Source organism: Cyclopterus lumpus, chromosome 4 (assembly GCF_009769545.1).
Source record: "Cyclopterus lumpus isolate fCycLum1 chromosome 4, fCycLum1.pri, whole genome shotgun sequence".
Taxonomy (NCBI): Eukaryota; Metazoa; Chordata; class Actinopteri; order Perciformes; family Cyclopteridae; genus Cyclopterus; species Cyclopterus lumpus.
In genome coordinates this window covers 21,228,090-21,246,747 of record NC_046969.1, presented here as the reverse complement: position 1 = coordinate 21,246,747, position 18,658 = coordinate 21,228,090, and the positions used below count along the sequence as shown (strand labels likewise).

Below are 18,658 nucleotides of genomic sequence, written 5' to 3'. Positions count from 1 at the left end.
ACAACCTTACTTTTTTTTTTAACTATCTTTCTGATCACTATGAATGTTTCTATTTGTTTCTATTTCCACCTGATTGTCTAGCTGCTCGTTATTTAAATATTCACTTGTGTAATTGAGCTTCTTTTGTATATTTTCTCTCGTAAGTGGCTTAGTGCCACTCTGCAGTGGGCAGCCCTAATGTCCACTCTCCGTCCTCGCAGCAGCCAGCAAAGGATATGAACTTTGACCGAACAGCGTTTCATCCACTGAGAAAGTGCTGAGTCGGTCTTTACTCACGGTGTGTTTGATGTCCTGGATCAGCCGCACGTCTCTCTTGTCTCCGCTGGCGTCAGAGGATTCAGGTCCCGCGTCTCTCTCCTCCTGGCTTCCGTCGTCGGACTTTGACGTCGTAAAATCAGTTATTTCCGTAACTTCTCCACTTTGTTCGTCACCTGTCGAACGCGTTTCTTCACTTTCGTTTGGTTCCTCCGCTTTCGATCTGGAGAGCCCTTCGGGACCGGTCGGATGTTCGCGACGCTCTTCTGTTTGGGAAGACGGCGGAACATCTGTCACCTCTTCGATGGCCGTTTGTGTTTCTGGACCATTATCAGTAGTTTTCTCCTCGGTTTGGTTCTCGGAGACACTCTCAGTACCTGCGAAGCTTTCCACTTCAGTTTTAGAAATGTCCGTTGGCTCAGAGTTGTCCTGCACTACACCCTCTAGCACCTCGTGCTCTTCCAGAGATCCTCTGCTTCCTTTGTGCTCCTCTGACCTCATGTCTTGCCCGCTCACAGTCTCCTTATCATTTAGTTCACTCTCTGTTTTAGGGATCAAGAGTTTCTCCTTGGTCTCCTCCTCCTCTCGCGGTGTGTCTCTCTCACACGGTTCACCGTCTTCGGAGCGATTGCTCTCAAAGTTTGACACCTCGGTCTCCTCCCTGCTCTTGTCCCCCGACTCGTTTCCGTCTTTTGGCGTGAGCTCTCCTTCTGCATTTTCAGACGCCTTCGCCATCTTGAGTGGACTCGCTGATCTCGGCGGCTCTGTGGATTGTGTCGCCTCCTCATTGCGGTCGGATGCTTGAGCGTCTGAAGTCGACTCCTTCAAGTCTTCCAAAGGCTCAACAAACGTCTCAAAATACTTTGACGTTTGATGCATGGTTACCCAGCTTGTGACCAGATCCGTGTTGTCTTCTCTGGCCAAGGCCTCTGGAGCGTTATCACCAACAGTGACGTCGTTGTTATGTGTGAGCTGTGACGGCCGCGCTTGAGGATTGAGCAGAACGCTAGCTCCTTCCTCCGAGGCTTTGCTCGCTTCCTCTGTGTCGGCTCCGTTTTCTCCGTCGGCGGCGGAGAGGTCGGAGAGGTCAGCTGCGGCAGCATCTTCCTCGGCGTGTGTGTGTTCGCCGGTCGTAGAGTCGGACGGCGCAGTGGACTCGTCTAACTTGTGGGGCGTATCGTTCGATCCCACGGCGGTGGGCGACGCCGATGGTGCCCGATCGACCGCAGAAGCGAGCGTGTCCTCGCTGGCATTGCTCTGAACGGCGTCGCTCTTTTTCATCAACTCGGATGAATTATTTTCAGGGTCCGGAAGGTTGACATTCTCATCTCGTTTGGTTTCACCGTGCTTTCCGTCGTCGGAGTTCGATTCCTCTTTCACTTCCGTGCCAGACGTCTCCGGCTCGGAGTCATTTTTAGTGGACCCGTCCTCCACGCCATCGTTCCCGGCCTCGCTTTGTACGACGTCGGCGTCGGGAGCCTCACCAACTGTGTCGTCTACACGCGTTTCAGCCCCATCTCCGGACCGCACAGTAACATCTTTGACCTCTGTGCTTTGACCTTCTGTGGGTTCCCCTGCTCCTCTCCCTTCTTCAGTATTCACTGCTGTTCTTACATCATCCTTCCCCTCAGTTTGAGCCTCTCCCTCGTCCTCATGAGCTTTGTTCTCTGCTCTGGTAGAAACTTCACCATTTTCCACATCAACATCTCCGTTTTCACTGTTGTCCCTCTCTCCTTCAGTTCCTTTGGTCACATCTTCAGCCTCCATCGCATTGTTTGGCGTCTCTTCGGCCGTTTCAGTCTCCTGTGCTACATTTGCTGCTTCCCTGTCAGTGGCATCCTCTGATGCAATATTTTCATCAGATATTTTCACATTATCCTTATCCAAGTCTGCATCTCCACTTTTCTCCGATTCCTCTGGAAGCTCAGATATTTCTTCTCCTTCTGCACTCTCGTCAGTTCCGACTTTTCCCTCGTCCTCGTCTTTATTCTCCACTTTGTCCTCAATCTGATCTTTCTCTTCCTTTTCCGCTCCGTCATCCGTTTCATCAGCAGCCGTGTTCATCTGTTCACACTCATTAGTATCATCAGTTGCGGCTCCCTTTTCTTCCCCCTCGTAATTTTGATTCTTGACACATTCACCACCTTCGTGCCTCTCTCTCTTTTCTGATTCGTCTGCGTTCTCTTCATCCGCAACCTTCACGTCTCCTTCACTGCGGTGTTCCTCGGCTCGTTCTCCATTTGCATTTCCTTCAGTGTTTGAGTCACATTTAGTGCCCTCGGAAATGTTTTCCTCGTCTTCTATCTTTTCTCCTGTCTCACTCTCATTCTTCTCTTCTTCTTCTTCCGTCTCATCTCTATCCTCCTCTTCACTCTCCTCTCTATTTTCACCTCCTGCTGTCTCATCTGGATCCGTTGGCTTTTCTTCCTCTTCACATTTCTCCTCTACCTCATCATCTATTTCCACGGAGGGCTTTTCCGTGTGCCCTTCTCCCAGATCCCCCCCGTGTTGTTGATTGTCATCTTTACCATCCTCTACTGCCGACACGTCCTCCCCTATAATATCCTCTTTGCTGCTCTCATCGTTTGCCGCTGCTGTTTCATGCACTGCGGTGTCGCCGCTCTCCTCCAGCGAGCTGCGCGAATTCTCCGCTGTGACTTCCGCCTCTGATGCCGCGTCTCCGTCCTGGCTGTCTCCTTGCTGCCTCTTCTCTGTGTCTCTCTCAGGTGCCTCTTCATAGTTGAGGGCCTCTCGCTCCTCTGAGGGCTCTGCTTTCATCTCCATTGTCTCGCTCGCTGTCATCGCCTCCGCATTATCAGACGCTGCTGTCTCATCAGTCTTTTTATCCGACTCTGACACCGATGACTCATCCTCCTCGACGCTTTTTGTTCCTCGCCCCGTCTCCTCAGCTTCCGCTTCGGTTTTCTCTTCATTTTTCTCGCCTCTCTCTGCGGCCTCGCCGTCACTGGATTTAGCTGCTTCTTGAGGTTCTGAAGTCGTGTCATCCTCAATAATCTCCTCCTCGGGTACAGGATGCTGAGACGTATCTTCTGTGTCCTCTGGCTTATCATTGTCTGCTGGGTTTGAGTCTTCTTCTGGTGACGCCGGTTCATCTGCCTCTTCTATTCTGACCGTCTCATCTTCAGTGCGATCGCTGTTCTCCTGCGGCTCTTGTCCAGTGTCGTTGTCCCGATCTTTGGGTTCGGGCGCCTCGTCGTGATCCTTTACCACTTCAACAACACCTTCCTCGCGCTCTGTCTCCTCTTCAAGGATCTCTTGCTGTTCTGTAAACGTCACAGATTTCATTGCGACTGCATCTGCAAATACAAAGGAGAGAAATGACAGTCAGTGCTCCAAGAGTAGTCATTCATTTGAATGACGGTGAAAGGCTGGTACCCTTGCTGTCCGGTTCAGAGCCTTTATCTGTGGACTCCTCTTCCTCCTCCTCGTCCTCCTCAGTGCTGGTGTCGCTCAGTTCGGGCTCCGTGCTGCACTGGGACTCCTTCAGTATGGCTTCTGCCATCTTCTCCTGCACAGATTTGGCTTGGGAGAGAAAACGAGACGGTGATATAATATATCCTACTAAAGCAAGCTCAGGGTGAACTTTAGTGAGTCACTCACGGTGACAAACAATGTCAGGTCGTTATGAGGCGATGAATAAGGCATATTTGAACAATGCAAACGCAATGTGAGAACTGAGCCAATGAAGAAACACACAGCCATAAGCAAAAGGATGTCTTTAATCTTTCCAGGTGCAAACAGAACATGCAAAATGATAATTAACATGCACAGAAAGAAAGAAACAACACATAAACAAGCATGATTCAGGACACAACCAAAATAGAAATGCACAATCTCTTAAAAGACCTTAAAAGATCATTTTAGGATGTGAAGTTGAAACTCACAGTGATAAAAAGATTAAAACAAAAAAAGAAAATCACTAAACTTTGGCACTTAAATGTTTTATGCAAACCGATCCCTTTGGTTGAGGAAACCTACAATTCTGTTTTCATGGTTAGATATTACAGACATTAAGAAAAAGAAGAACGCTGCTAGTAATGCAAAAGTATATTTGTTCGGGTACACTCTTATACAGCCCCGTGTGTTTGAAACATGTGTTTTTCGAGCTATTTTTTTCAAATGTTTATGTATTTCACATCATTAGTCCTTTCACCAGAACTACAAAGTGCAACTTTAAGACAAATAAATGTAGTAGAAAACAAGCATAAGTTAGAACAGGCTTTCTTAAAGTGATAAAAATACAAAATTAAAATATTGTTCCAGGTTAGAATTTCTTATTAACATCTCAAAACTTATTTTGAATAAAAATGTACTTTTTGTCATATAAAAAGGGGATCAGACAGAAAATCATCACACATAAACAAATGACAAAATAAGCACACCAAATAATAATAATAAAACATGTAATTTTTCCACTATCAAATTCTACAACAAGTCACAATCTTACTCAATATCACAAACGGACAACACAGAACTGTGGTAGTCATTTAGAACATAAAGTGGACGGCAGCCCTCGTTGCGTTAATAGTGGAAAAACCTCCATAAAAGATGGACTGATCCAGTTCTCACTCAGGCGAAAGCTCCAGAGTTGTATTTGTTGGTCTGTACTCACCTCGCTCCTCCTCCTGTTTGTTCCCATCTACCGTTTTCTCCAGCTCTTTGTCTCCTGAGGCGTCGCCACTCGGTTTGTTCTCGCCGGTGTCGTAGACCTCGATCTCCGTGCTGTCTGTCCGTGTGCCTGAGTCTTTAAGCGCAGCAGGCTCGGGCTCGGTGGCAGCGGCTTCTTCTGGATTTGGTTCGTCTTTGTTTTCAACAGCCTCCTCCTGGTCGGCCTCTACAGGTCGCTCTGCTCGCTCGTCCTCTCTGGAGGCTTCAGCGTCGCTCTCATCCCGGTCGCTGCCTGAGGAGCTGGAGCCTGAATGAGACTTTAAGTCCTCTGTGCAAGAAAGATAGAGAATGTTTTTATTTATACATTAACAGAAGAAAAAAAAGATAGGGACGTGCATGATTAACCCTTTCAAAAGATGGTTCTTTACAGATAAACGTTGTAATTTACGTATATAAAGTTCAACATCTCTTAGAAATATAGGCTGCAGAATTATCCCGTTTTGCTGTAAAACCGGTTGTCAAATGAATAAATAGTGTGTGATTAAATGGCACTTTACTCATGTGTTCAAACAGGAGATTTAACGCACCATCCCTCTCGTCGTCTTCAGTCTCAGAGGCGTCTCTCTCATTAACCTGCCTTTCAGTTTCACCAGATGGAGACGAGGATTTCTTTTCTTTTGCCTCCACGTCTCCTGGAGGGCCCTCGTCGTCTCCTTCAAAGTCTTCCTCATAATCTGAGGAGGAAGACATGCAGACGAGGGTACACTGTAGTGTAAATATCCGCAAAGTCTGACACAAGTATATATTTCTTGTTCGTACTGTGGTGTTTTTCCGACTTTATACCATCTCTGACTTTGTCCTCCTCGCCTGCTGTTTCTTCTTCTTTGACTTGAGTGTCGGTGTCGTGTGGTTGGCTGCTTTCACCCTCTGAAAGGGCTGCAGCCTCGTCTCCGGTCCTCTCCGTCTCCATCTCAGGAGCATCCTTATGGCTGGTGAGGGACTCCTCTCCGCCTTCATCTCCTTTGACCCTCTTTGGTGGAGGAGTGGGTTTCTTGTCCAATCCCATTGCTATGATGCACCTGGACAAAAATAGCATGATAAGAACCTTGATGTTATATTCTTTTTTTCTAAAAGTGTGTTTTTTTTGTACACACATTCTTCTTATATGACAACAAAAAGATAGCGCCTACACTACCCACAGTGCAACTCGACCACTGACACTTCAGTAAGAGATTTTGATCTGCAAACTTCAAGCAGAGATGAGCATCAGACTACAGAGGTCTCACTTCTTTCACTTTCTTTTATTCATTTTGTTTAACTTTTCACATACGCCGTACTCCCCAATACGTATAACAATGGTTTACCCCTTTAAAGGCACGGTGACCTTACTTGTAACAGGGAGAGGCTCCCTCTACGCTGCAGAAACCAAAGTGCCCGTGCCGGCCACCGAGCCGGGAGCCCTTCCTGTGTTTGAACTCGCAGCAGGAGCTCAGCCGCTCCACCTGCAGCCCGTTCAGGAAGAAAGTCAAGCTGAAGGGGAAACCTCGGTGTCGCCTTGAAATAAACTGGAAAGTCTCTGAGGGGAAGACGGAGGACGTGGACAAGAGGCGGAAACATTTTCAAGATCAAGATCATCAAATCTGTGACCTCGGTGTCGCAGAACAATCCGAAAACTATCTTAAATCCTGAGAGGCATCTTTACACATCCCTACAAATGGTTCATTTCAACAAAAAAAAAGATTGACACACTACTATATTAAAGATACAGGAAAAACTCAATTTAAAGTACATTCATAGACTGGTTGACACCTTAATATAGTTTGTTTGCTCAAAGGCTGTTGTGCACACGTACATTATCTAAATCCCTTATTTGTTTACACAAACACACAGATCCCAGATCCTCACACTGACCTCCCTCGCGGAGCTTGCCCTTGAAAACACACAGGTTCTCTCCTCCACAGTGTTGCTGAAACACTTTGGCTTCATCCCTCATGTCTGTCAGGTCGTGGGAGAGATGCACCGATTTACCGAAGTACATCATGTTCACACACACTTTGCTCTGGTGCACGGAGCTCCTCAGCATGGGGTGGTCCTGGAGGGATTAGGGTCAGCATGATGTCAATTTAATCCAGTTTTAGGGAATCATTTGAATTTGATGTGACTGGTAGGTGGTATATCTAGGTCTGGATGAACTGTACAATGGTGTCCAATTGATCCTTTACATTTATTGTCCAGCCTTAGGGTTAGTTACCACTGAGTGCATGTTTAATAATAATCTGCGAATACAGATTACAATGTTCTGTATTTACATTTTGACAAAATTAGGACACATAGCGAAATTAAAGACACACATAAAAGACATATAATATAACCTCTTCCTGCTAAGTTTTGCAAAAATCAATGAATCTCCTAGAATTAGTTGTTGTTGTTAATTCAATATTACATGTAATCAATCTAAAAGGGGCTGCAGCTCGTAAGTTTGGTGAGGAATGTTTCGTTGCCAAGGAAAACAAAGACCTCACTGACGTCAGCTCCGCTGGATGCCGTGGTGGGACGCAGTCTGCGGCCTCTGAGCGCGCCGCTCGCGGTGACCTTTGCCCCCCTCTCTTTCCTCTTCGTGGCCGGAGGCACCGGGGTGACAAAGTTGTTGATGACCGGGAGGCAGTAGGGCGAGATGCCACGGGAGGGCTCCGTTGTGGTCAAACGTCTCCGGGACGCCTTGTCCATCTTTGAGAGAGGTTAACAAACAAACTGTGAAAAGACTACAGTGTGTTTGTTGTTGTTGTTGTTGTTGTTATTGTTACAGTCAGGTAATGACAATGTCTGTGAATGTGCTCGTAAAAAAACAGACAAAAGTTTATTGGAGTGTTTCTCCACTAGTGATGTGGAAACTTAGTTTTTTCTTGTATTTACACAAAATATTTGTATGAGCTTTCATGCATCCGTGCAATATATTGTATGATACAGTTTATCATGTTTACACTTTCTTTACAACTAACATTGTTAACAAAGGAAAATAATGTTGATCTCACTCTAGATCTAAAACCAGAAACTAATATGATTCTGTCTGTACAGGAAAACTGTCCTGCACGCTCTCTCCACAAGCCGGCACATGAATGAATGGATGAATGAATGAATGGATGAATGAATGGATGGATCAATGGATGGATGAATGAATGGATGGATCAATGGATGGATGAATGAATGGATGGATCAATGGATGGATGAATGGATGGATGGATCAATGGATGGATGAATGAATGGATGGATCAATGGATGGATGAATGGATGGATGGATGAATCAATGGATGGATGAATGAATGGATGGATGAATGAATGGATGGATGAATGGATGGATGAATGGATGGATGAATGGATGGATGGATGAATTAATGCATCTCAGGCGCCGCGGTCTCACCGTGCAGTTGAAAGGCTGGTCGTGGTCATTGGAGGACTCCAGCAGTCTGTGAGGGGAGCTGCGTCTGAGCGACGCTGTGGTGCTGCTGCTGTGGATCGGCTTCAGGCGCACCGGCCTCTGCATCTTCCCCGGAGCCGTGTTGGGTCGGGACGAGCCCGGCTGCAGCACCAGTAACACACACGCACGCACACGCACGCACACGCACACACACGCACACACACGCACAGTCAGCGTTCTGCTTATTTTACAAACACTGTGCATGTATCGCTATGGAGAGCAATAAAGTACAGTGGAAAAATGTGTTTCAACGCCGTGTACACAAGGCTGTGAATTCAAGACATTTGTCAGACTAATAAAAGTGTCTGAATTGTGGCGCACATCAATAATGTGCCTTTACACCCCCCCTCCCCACCCCCCCCTTCACAACATATAATTGTTGATGTATTTCAAACAAGAGTCTACCTGCTGAAGTGTGAGATGTTTGCAGACATAAGACGGGAAATTTAAACACAGAAATCAAGAGCAGGATTATCAGCTCTGTTTTCCCTCTGTGACTTTTTATGTTACAAAGATAACTCGCCACTTAACAAACTGTTATCTGCACACGCAGCAAACAGCAGCTCTTCAAACCCAAGTGTCAGTGTAAACATGCAAACTATTAGCACGCGCAGATAATAATTCCCATGGCAGACATTCCGCACTTAAAATATCTGTGTACCTATTGAACTAACAAGATGAAACGTGTTAATTAATTATGTTTAAATGTGCTGGAGGACTGATTTAGTTACCTAAGCATTATGCTGACTGTGCAGCTGTCAAGCTTCAACCAAATGATGATGCATTTTGAGTTATGCATCTTTGGTTGTCAGGATATAACAAAAATAATTAGATATTTTTTATCTTGGAAAACATAGACCTGATTGACCTATCTATCTTAAACTGATTGGCTTAATAAAGGTCTTTAACTAAAGGTCGAAGTTTTAAACTCAGACATAGTCTTACAGACCGTGTCATGGCATTTAAAAACCTCCTTTCATGACAGAGATGCTGTAATTAAAAGGTCAAATTTCAAAGGCTCTTGATTAAGAATTTGGATCAGATGAATAAATGTGATGTGACGACTCTCTCTATTCACGGACTCAGAGACGTCAACGGGTTGTTTAATGTCAGAACCCCCCCCCCCCCCACACACACACACACACGGTGCTGATCAGCTCTCCGGTCCCTCACTAAAGACTTGTTCTCTTCGATTCCCATCAGGACCAGGACCTCACGCCACAAAAACTGACACTGACATCCACAGGACAATTTCTTACAGTTACACGCCCTTGCAAAACTTTTCTCTATTAATATACACTTGACACTTCAATAACATAATAGTATTTGTTTGTTTATCATATTTTGCTATTTTTAAATGATGCACTGTGGTTATTGTTCTGCACCATTCACCGAGCCGCATTCCTCGCCTGCGTGACGTACGATAAACAGAGTCGGATATCCACTCAATCCACTGCTGCACCAGGACGGATGTTTTGACTCACGGACTCGGAGGATTCAGAGTGTTCCCCCTCGGGCCCAGAGTGTTGTTTTCGGATGCACCTGGCACCCGTGGGTGGCCGTGGAGACAGGATGCGGACCATGTCTTCCTCATACCTTTTAGAGCGCTCCACCTTCCAAACAAGAACATTCGTTTACGTTGTTGCCATTTTTTTTTTGGAGCTATATATCAAAAATGATTTATTAAAAATGGCCCTGTAAATAATGGTAAACGCTAATAAATGTTTTTGTTTTGTTTCATATGATTCAAGAGTCATTACTTTACAAAGATAGAGCAACAAAGCAGTGTTTAAATACAAATGATGTACTTTGAACTTGTGCACTCTTTCCCTCCTTGCAAACTCCTCCAGTTTCCTTTTGATCTCTATTTGATGGACACGCTGTATGAGAGGGGCACAGATTACATTTGCATAATTTATTATTCAAGGAGAAGCACAGATTAGCTGACAGTGTTTTCTATTTGTTGTTTGTCTTGGTACAGTATGTTCCTCCCACCTCCATCTCCAGCACCTTGTGGAAAATGGCCTGGGCCAGGCATTCTCGAACGTGTCTCTGGTGGGCTCTGTGGATCAGCTTGTGTCTGTACTCCTTGTCTGGAACGATACGCCCACTCCTGCTGATCTGAGAACAGCAACAGTCTCAGCGGGGTTCAAGCTATGATTTGAGTCTTTTGAAGACGACCTTTTAAACTGAGGCCACCAACAGCTGATTGATCAGGAATACAAAATCATTTTTCTATCGGCTTCTTGCTCTGAGTAATGAAGTCCTACGCAGACACAATTTCACAAAGACAACATCTCTGTACACTTTTCACAGGTTTGATATTTGCGCGGCTTAATCGAGAAAAAAAGATGATGACATGCACTTCAGGCAGAGGTGGGACCAAGGTTTGCCATCGCGTTGCTCGTCTCAAGTCTTTAAACTAAAGTGCCGAGTCCTAAACTTTGAGTTTCGAGTCCTCAGACAGTAATAATGTGCAGTTCACCAAATGTAATGCCATTGGTCCAAACCTCTGGCTTCAGAGGATTTAGCGACATTTGAATCAGAAACTGCCGACAGTTAGTGGTCGGTTATCTCCCATCATCATTATCGTCATCAGAGACATGAGTTTAGAAATACCAAATAAGGTCATACATCCATATGTGCCAAGCACCGACCATTTTTTACCATCCATGTAGCTGTTGTTGTACGCTTGTACATTTCGTCTCCCTTAACAACATCAACCTGTCAACGTACCAGTCCTGCTCTCTGCAGGTGTCTCCTGATCCGAGTGTTGCTGAAGTATCCAGCCAGATGTCTGTCGGTGAGACTGTTGTAGACAGAAATAAGTCTGCAGAAAACGAGACCAATAAAAAACAAAACGAGACACTCGATTAATCTCAGCCAAAAGAAACATAATTTTAAAAAAGGGCTCAACTTAATGGCACCCAGACTTTAAATGTTGTCTTCCACGATTTCCTCTGCCGTTTGTGTACGAGACAACAGGATGTTACAACCACCGGCTCTGTTACCGGAGTCTTATTACGCACAGGAGTGCGAGGAGGGGATGGCACACTTAACCCCGGCCGCCTCCTCTTTGTGCACCTGGCGTGTTTGTCTCTGGCGCTCTTCAGCTCCGGCTGAGCTTTCTCTCTGAACCACAACACGGTTGTTGAACTATCAAGTGCCATTTTGATTTGTATTCACAAGACTTTCTGCGACCCTCTGTTGATGCTTCGAGGAGACGACGTGCCACGACGACATGTTGTGCTAATGTGCCACAGCGTTCATCTTGTAGTTGGTCTATTGGTACACGAGCCTAACAATTGGCTCAACTCAAAGTGGTTCCTTGTGCCTCTGAAGTGATTATAATGCTGTATATTGTACTTCTGTAATACATTTTCATATATCTGGAGCATAATCCAGTAGACTTTCCAATCCAACCCAGTTATTTTAAACCAAGGCTGAAGACTTTCCGTTCATTAAAACTATTCCTTTCTTAAACTGCACTGTAACTTTTATTCTTGTATTTGATACGTCTTATTCTATGACAGATTGTTTTAATAACCTGTACTTGACTCTTCAATTGTCCTTTTATAATGTGTTGTCTCGAGGCTTTTGATGTTTTATGTAAAGCACTCTGAATTGCTTTGATAATCTTGCCTTGCCTAATATGTTAATTCAAGGGTTTCTTTAAGTGAGCCTGGATAAAAATCATAAAACAGTAAAACAAGTCTGAGTGGTTGCAAAAGAAAAGTAAATAAGCATCTGGACTAAAGTCAAATTCAACACTAGAATCACAATTACAAGTCTGGCATTAAAAAATTACTTGAGTACAAGCACAAAAGAACTGTTTCATTATAAGTATAAAACAAAAAGAAGTACAAGTATAATAATGCATGATAATGACCCCTATCAGTGTGTTATACAACTTCAATGTTGCAGTTGTAGGTGAGGGGGAGCTCACTGTAACTACTTCACAAAGTGTAGTCAATTACAATGCATCATATTTGATAGTTTTTAAATATATATAAGTGTTTCTAATGTAAAACCTTAATCTGTAATGCCACAATAGCAAAAAGTAGTTTGAAGTAGCACTTTATTGAAATACTAAACATTAAGTAGTTCAAATGTTTACTTGAGTGCTTGAGTAAAAGCACTTATCTACATCCAACTAGTGGTAAAAGAGTACATTTTTACATTTTAAGTCAATAAAACCTCTTTGACAAATGGAGTGTTTTCATCCCTCTCATCTTTGTTTATTCTCGTCTTTTCAGGCTGTGTTCAATGTCACGAGTTGTTCAACTTGAAGCACTTTTTGTTGTTGTTGTTGTTGTTTAGTGTTTGGTTGAAGTATTAGTACAGTAGGGCGGTGTCTAAAAGTAGCATTAACCTAAAAGTAGTAAATTGTGCCTCAGTGGTGACTTTGTAGCTCTCGTACTTAGAATTAGCATAATTTAAGAGCCAATTAAAAGTAGTTACATTTGCCTCTGTCGTGACAATAAAGCTCGACATTTTACTCAAAAGACATACTTGTATTAATTAGTTAGTTTATCCGTTAGGGTCTAATTACAGAAATAATAACGTCAGGATTAAGTCATCAAGACAATCAACATGAAACATTAAATTGAACCTACCCTGGGTTGAGGTGACTCATGGTTTTCAGCTCGAACTCTCTGTGAACAAAACAACAACAATATCTCAGGTGTAAGAATGGCGGCGCGGTTCGCTGGAAGACACCTGTGCCGATGTAAAGTCAGAAGGAACCCGGCGGAGTTGCTCTAAAGTCGGTCAGAGGGACTGAGGCTGAGCGGAACTGATGACGCTCTCCGGTTGCCATGGGAGGTCACGTGACGATGCTGCCAATGGGGCTGGTTTCCACTTACAGAGAGTCCCACTAACATCTAGACCAGGATAAGATAATACCACACTACACCCGCGCGCACACTCTGAAGTACATGTTGTTAGACAGATTCATTCATTAATAAGTCAGTGGTGGAAGAAGTACTCAAATAAATTACAAGTAAAAGTTCTGCATTCAAAATCCTAATTTAGCAAAGTACATGAGTACAGTATTGTCAGCAGAATGTACTCAAAGTAAAAGATCTTGATCTGCAGAATTGTGGTCTCTGTCCGTGATATATTATTATATATGACATTATTAATATTGATGTTGCATAACACTGTTATAGTTGAGGTAGAGATAGTTGATGTAGGTAAGTTTAATAACTGTCAGTGGGACTAATGAAGGATTATCTTATCTCATCATATGTTTTTTTCGTGTGTAAAATCGTTGTAAAGTATCTTACTGCAGCTGTCAGATAGATTTAATAAAAACAATTACAATATTTCCCTTTGAAATGTAGTGGACTAGACGTGGGAAGTATCGAAGAAAGAGGAAACACTCAGAGGAAAGTACAATAACTTCAAAATTGTACTTAGTTATTTTCCATCATTTGATTCAATTTAAATAAATACAATTATATGTATAGGCAGAATAGTGACTCCTATAAAATACTTAGAGATCTGTAATGGTAACTGCTTCGACTAGTGGAAAGATTGTGTGAGAGAGTTTTCTAGAGATGTGTTTATGGATATAAATATGTTTTACAGTTGACCAGGATGCACTTAAACTGCAGGTCCTCTGTGGCCCTCTTGTGGAGATGTGGAGAACTATTTTTAACAGGACACACATTTCACATTTTCTATTAATGTGTACTAATAAACAAGCCAATAACTACAATAGCTCTATGCAATACATCATCTAGATGTCTTATCTGATCACATGTTTTGTTTTTATATATTTCTGAAACATTTGCTTCCTGCTGTCCATATGTTCTCTCCTTGAATTATAGTTATATGAGCACATCAATTCCTTAAAATAATCAATCAATCTTTCCAGTGTCCCACGGTCGTGATAATATGTATCACACAATATGTTAAACATAGTCTTTGAATTTTTTGGCATAAACTGCTCATTTTCATAATCAATTGAAGTGTTCTAGAGTCTCAGCATGCGTCCAAACTTGGGATTCTTGTCACTTGAGGATCACTGATGAGTAAAAAGGGAAAGAAGAAGAGAGGATTGTTCTGCGCCTTTGTCTTTTGGTGGACTTCCTGTCCAAAATATGCAACAGCAGATATACGTGTATATATATAAATATATATACATATATATATTTATAAATATAAATATGTATATATATATACTTATATATACACACAAATATGTATACATATATATAAATATATATATGTATACATATATATATAAATAAATATATATGTATACATATACATATATATATTTAAATATATACACTTGTGTATACATATATACACGCATACATATATATATACACATTTGTATATATATATATGTATATATATGTATACACATATTTATATATATATGACTATATACTGTATATATACATATATATATTACATATATACAGTACATTATGTGCTTTTGTCTTTTGGTGGACTTCCTGTTCAAAATATGCTACAGCAGATATATATATATATATATATATATATATATATATATATATATATACATACATACACATATACATATATGTAAACATACATATATACATACATGTGTATATACAGTATATACACATACACATATATTTGTATACATATATTTATTATCTATAATCTTAAATCATGCAAAAGTTGGATAACACAAATAATATGTCCAGCACTTAGCTTCTCTTATAAATCCATAGAGCTTAAAACAAATGTACCACAAGAAAATTCATTCCAGGAAAATAGTCTGTCTACATGCTGATTGATTGTTTATGCATTTACATGTGCAAAGTATTTATTTGGTGCTAAAGGGCCGTGTGTATGACACAAGTATGCTTTGAATGACTTGTTTTTATGTGCATGCGCATACATGGTGCACAGGCGAAATCCAGAGGTGGTACAACCTCAGTCAAGTCATGACCGATTGAATTTTGAGGTTTTTCTTACAAAAGACTATGAAAACAGAGTTGGAAACATTGACCTGTACGCGTCAACGTGAAGCGACACACAGCAGCTGAACGGTCGACATGTTTCTGTGGTCGAGCCTTAAAGATAAAAGCTTTGGGGTTCAGTTGAGCTTTACTGAACCTTTTGGAACTTTTACTGATTACGATGGGAATACATCAAGCAATACGGTACAGTGTTTAAACCGCAGAGCGGAGTACGGCATGTACACAGCACCATAGATGACTGCTGAGCTAATAATCATCATCATCATCATCATCATCATCATCATCATCATCATCATCATAATAAAGAACATGTATTAATGTTACCCTGCTTCAAAGGTTACATCCATCTTCTGCTTTTAATTCCTCAGCATATCTTGAAAATACAAACAAATACAAGAAAAAAAGGAACACATCCAGTACAGTAAGAGCTAATCTATTTTAAAAATGTGCTTAATTTAATGTATCATTATTAACATAAGTCCCCCCCAACTTCTCTATTTTCTTTTGACTGGCTGAGCTTTTGCACGGTGGACTCAGACTGAGCTTGGTGCTTATTTTCACTCACCAGCATCGCTCTCTCCTCCTCTGGTTTCACACCGGGACGCCGACACACACCTGTGGATGTTTGAGGCTGCGCCGCCCAGAAGAAGAGAAGCAGAGAGTGGGATGAGAGGGCAGAGGGAAGTCAGGAGAACACATTATATTATATATAAAATGAGCATCCGTTTACATAGAGGAGGGTGAATCAATGTGCATGTTGTTTGTGTAGCCACAAAGGGTTTTTTAGTTATACGACATTTCACAGCACAGTTTTAATCCTTATGTACACAAAATCTGAAGGTATGAGCAAAATAACTCTCAGAGTTGGTGTTATTATTCTTATAAAATAGAATAAGAGTACGAAATACTAAACAAATAAGTTGTGGCAGTTCTCCTCATAAGAAAAATGTCCATACGTCTCCTACTAACTACTGTTGGGAGTGATGTTCTAAAGTATAACAAAGAGTGTGACAGCAGGTTGATGTTGATGTGTCCAAACCAAGGTACACACGATACTGTGGGAACGAGAAATGTGTGTTGTGAAATGGAATAAGACCCTAAGAAATGAGTTTTCTTTGACCACAGTAATCTAGGATCTTATCAAAGTAGAGCTGAGTAACCTTCACATGTACAGATGTGCTCTCTCTCTCTCACACACCAGGCGGTGGACGTGCACGAGGACAAGCAGGTATAGATACACTCTCAACACCTGTCAAGCAGGTGGAATAGAGACAGACGTGAGGCATTAAACACGACAATCCCGGCAGACATTTCACCGTCACTAAACGCCTAATACACAACCTAAGTCTTAAAATAACAATTAGCGTAGAAATGGAAGAGGGGTGATTATAAATTCCATTCAGGAAAGGGGTCTCGACTATAAGCCGGGAGGTGGCGGGGAGATGTCGGGGAGTCATGCGGCTCTGAGATGGGGGGGGGCAGCAGTTTTTGCAATCAGCGTTAAATAGAGCAGTTTTGTGCCTGTGTGATTGTCAAGTGGGCCATTACTCGTTGATAAGAGCACTTTTTCCTTATGTCGCTCTGATTGGGCTGAGCATGCTGCTCCCTCTCGCATGCTGTCCCAATGCAATCAGGCCCCTCTTTCACCGCACTGCCATTTTCACTGCTGTGATTTCCACCCAATCCCACCCCCCCCCCCCCCCCCCCACCCGCCCCCCCCTGCACTGCCTCCCCCGGGCCTCTTCCAGCACCCCCGACCTCCCCCTGCAGATTCGATGAGTACCCATTTACAGCAAGGAGAAAAGGTCATGCCAAACTCGTTGTGTCAATTGTAAACCACCCCAATTCGGACTGATTTCAATGAAATAAATGTGTAGGTGCAGCCCCGGAGAAAGCAAAGGTCCATGTGGAAGTAGCACATTAGGCTCAACACTTCTCTCCCACATTCCTTGTTCTGTCTGTGTTTTAGCAACCTGTGTGTCTTTTTAAACATATATGTGTATATATATATATATATATGTATATATATACATATATATATACATATATATATATATACACACACATATATATATATATATATATATATATATATACAGTATATACATACACATTAACATATATACACACACACATATATATATATATATATATATATATATATATATATATGTATAAATCACCATAATACATTTGTGCTCTAATTCTTAATTTGACAATTGTCGTCTGTCATGTTCTTTGTTTCAGGTACTTTTTTGGCCCCTGTGTTTTGTTTAAATTAGCTTTACTTCCTTTTTATTTGGGGTCTCAGAGGCTCCAATGCTGATAAGAACAATTATTTTCTTTTAAATATGTATTTTTTTATTACCATTTTAAAATGTAGAAAATGATCTCAGGGATTAGTCTTCTATTTGCCACAAACAGGACTTGCACATTTGATGATATTACACCAAAAAAGGGAACTATTGCACAGTTTATATTACATATTCGGGTTTGCCAAAGAGTCCTTCAGAGACAACTACATGTTTGGAGTCAGTTAAACCCCAGAGAGGTCTAACCGCTCTATTTCTGTTTTGGTTGATTCGGATCTCGGTTTAAAATAATGTTTATTACAAACATCCGGATTAAGAAAACTGCTTTAAAAAGTTGTTTTTATTATAGTAAGATTCTTAAATGTCCTATCTCTCTTTTAATAATGGAAATACTAATAATAATACTAATACAATGTAATGTTCAGGCAGCTTTTGGTACATGATCGTAACACTGTACGTTTATAAAAGTATAATTCTCCAAAGCTGTGTCTGCATATTCTTTAAGCCCATCTTGCCATCGGAATCACTGACCTACTTTTCTATACGTCTCATACCTAGTATTTACAGATCGTATACGCCACAGCAGCCTCGGGCAGCAGAACAGTTGTGTAAGAATTGTTGAGAGATGAGATGTTGTTTGTGTCTGGTTCATATCTCGTAAAACATTTAAGAAGTGAGCCATGCAACTTGTTACACACTCTTTCCCAACATCTGTGGTCATATCAGGCATTCTGCAGATGGTGTGTCGGAGCGATAAAGACTTTAATGTCTGAGAGAGGATTAGTCGTTTCACGATGAGGTATTATTTGTTTTGATATTGTCATACTTGTCAGTGACGTCATCTCTCCTCTCACCTTTGACCTCTCACGGGACTTTTTTCATACCTTGAAGTGTTCAAAGAGCTCTGCAGCAATAAGGATGGAGGGGAGGAGCGGCCGCTTCGGTGAACTGTCTGCTCTGCCATGTTTGAGATGTGTCATCTGATAGAGAGCATTCATCTCCACCAGGTGGAACAGGAC

General features: G+C 42.1%; 1 protein-coding gene across 1 annotated transcript; it reads right to left on the bottom strand.

The window, feature by feature from the left end:
• Positions 1–174: 174 nt before the first annotated feature.
• Positions 175–13,127, bottom strand: erich3 (glutamate-rich 3). Its single transcript, XM_034531751.1, has 14 exons — positions 12,976–13,127; positions 11,096–11,189; positions 10,355–10,480; positions 10,168–10,239; positions 9,844–9,972; positions 8,303–8,461; positions 7,402–7,611; positions 6,796–6,976; positions 6,274–6,460; positions 5,728–5,963; positions 5,472–5,618; positions 4,889–5,212; positions 3,652–3,798; positions 175–3,572 (listed from the first exon to the last, which is right to left on the bottom strand). The coding sequence occupies exons 1-14, from the start codon at positions 12,993–12,995 to the stop codon at positions 175–177; spliced, it is 5,430 nt and encodes a 1,809-aa protein (XP_034387642.1). The 5' UTR covers positions 12,996–13,127.
• Positions 13,128–18,658: the final 5,531 nt, after the last annotated feature.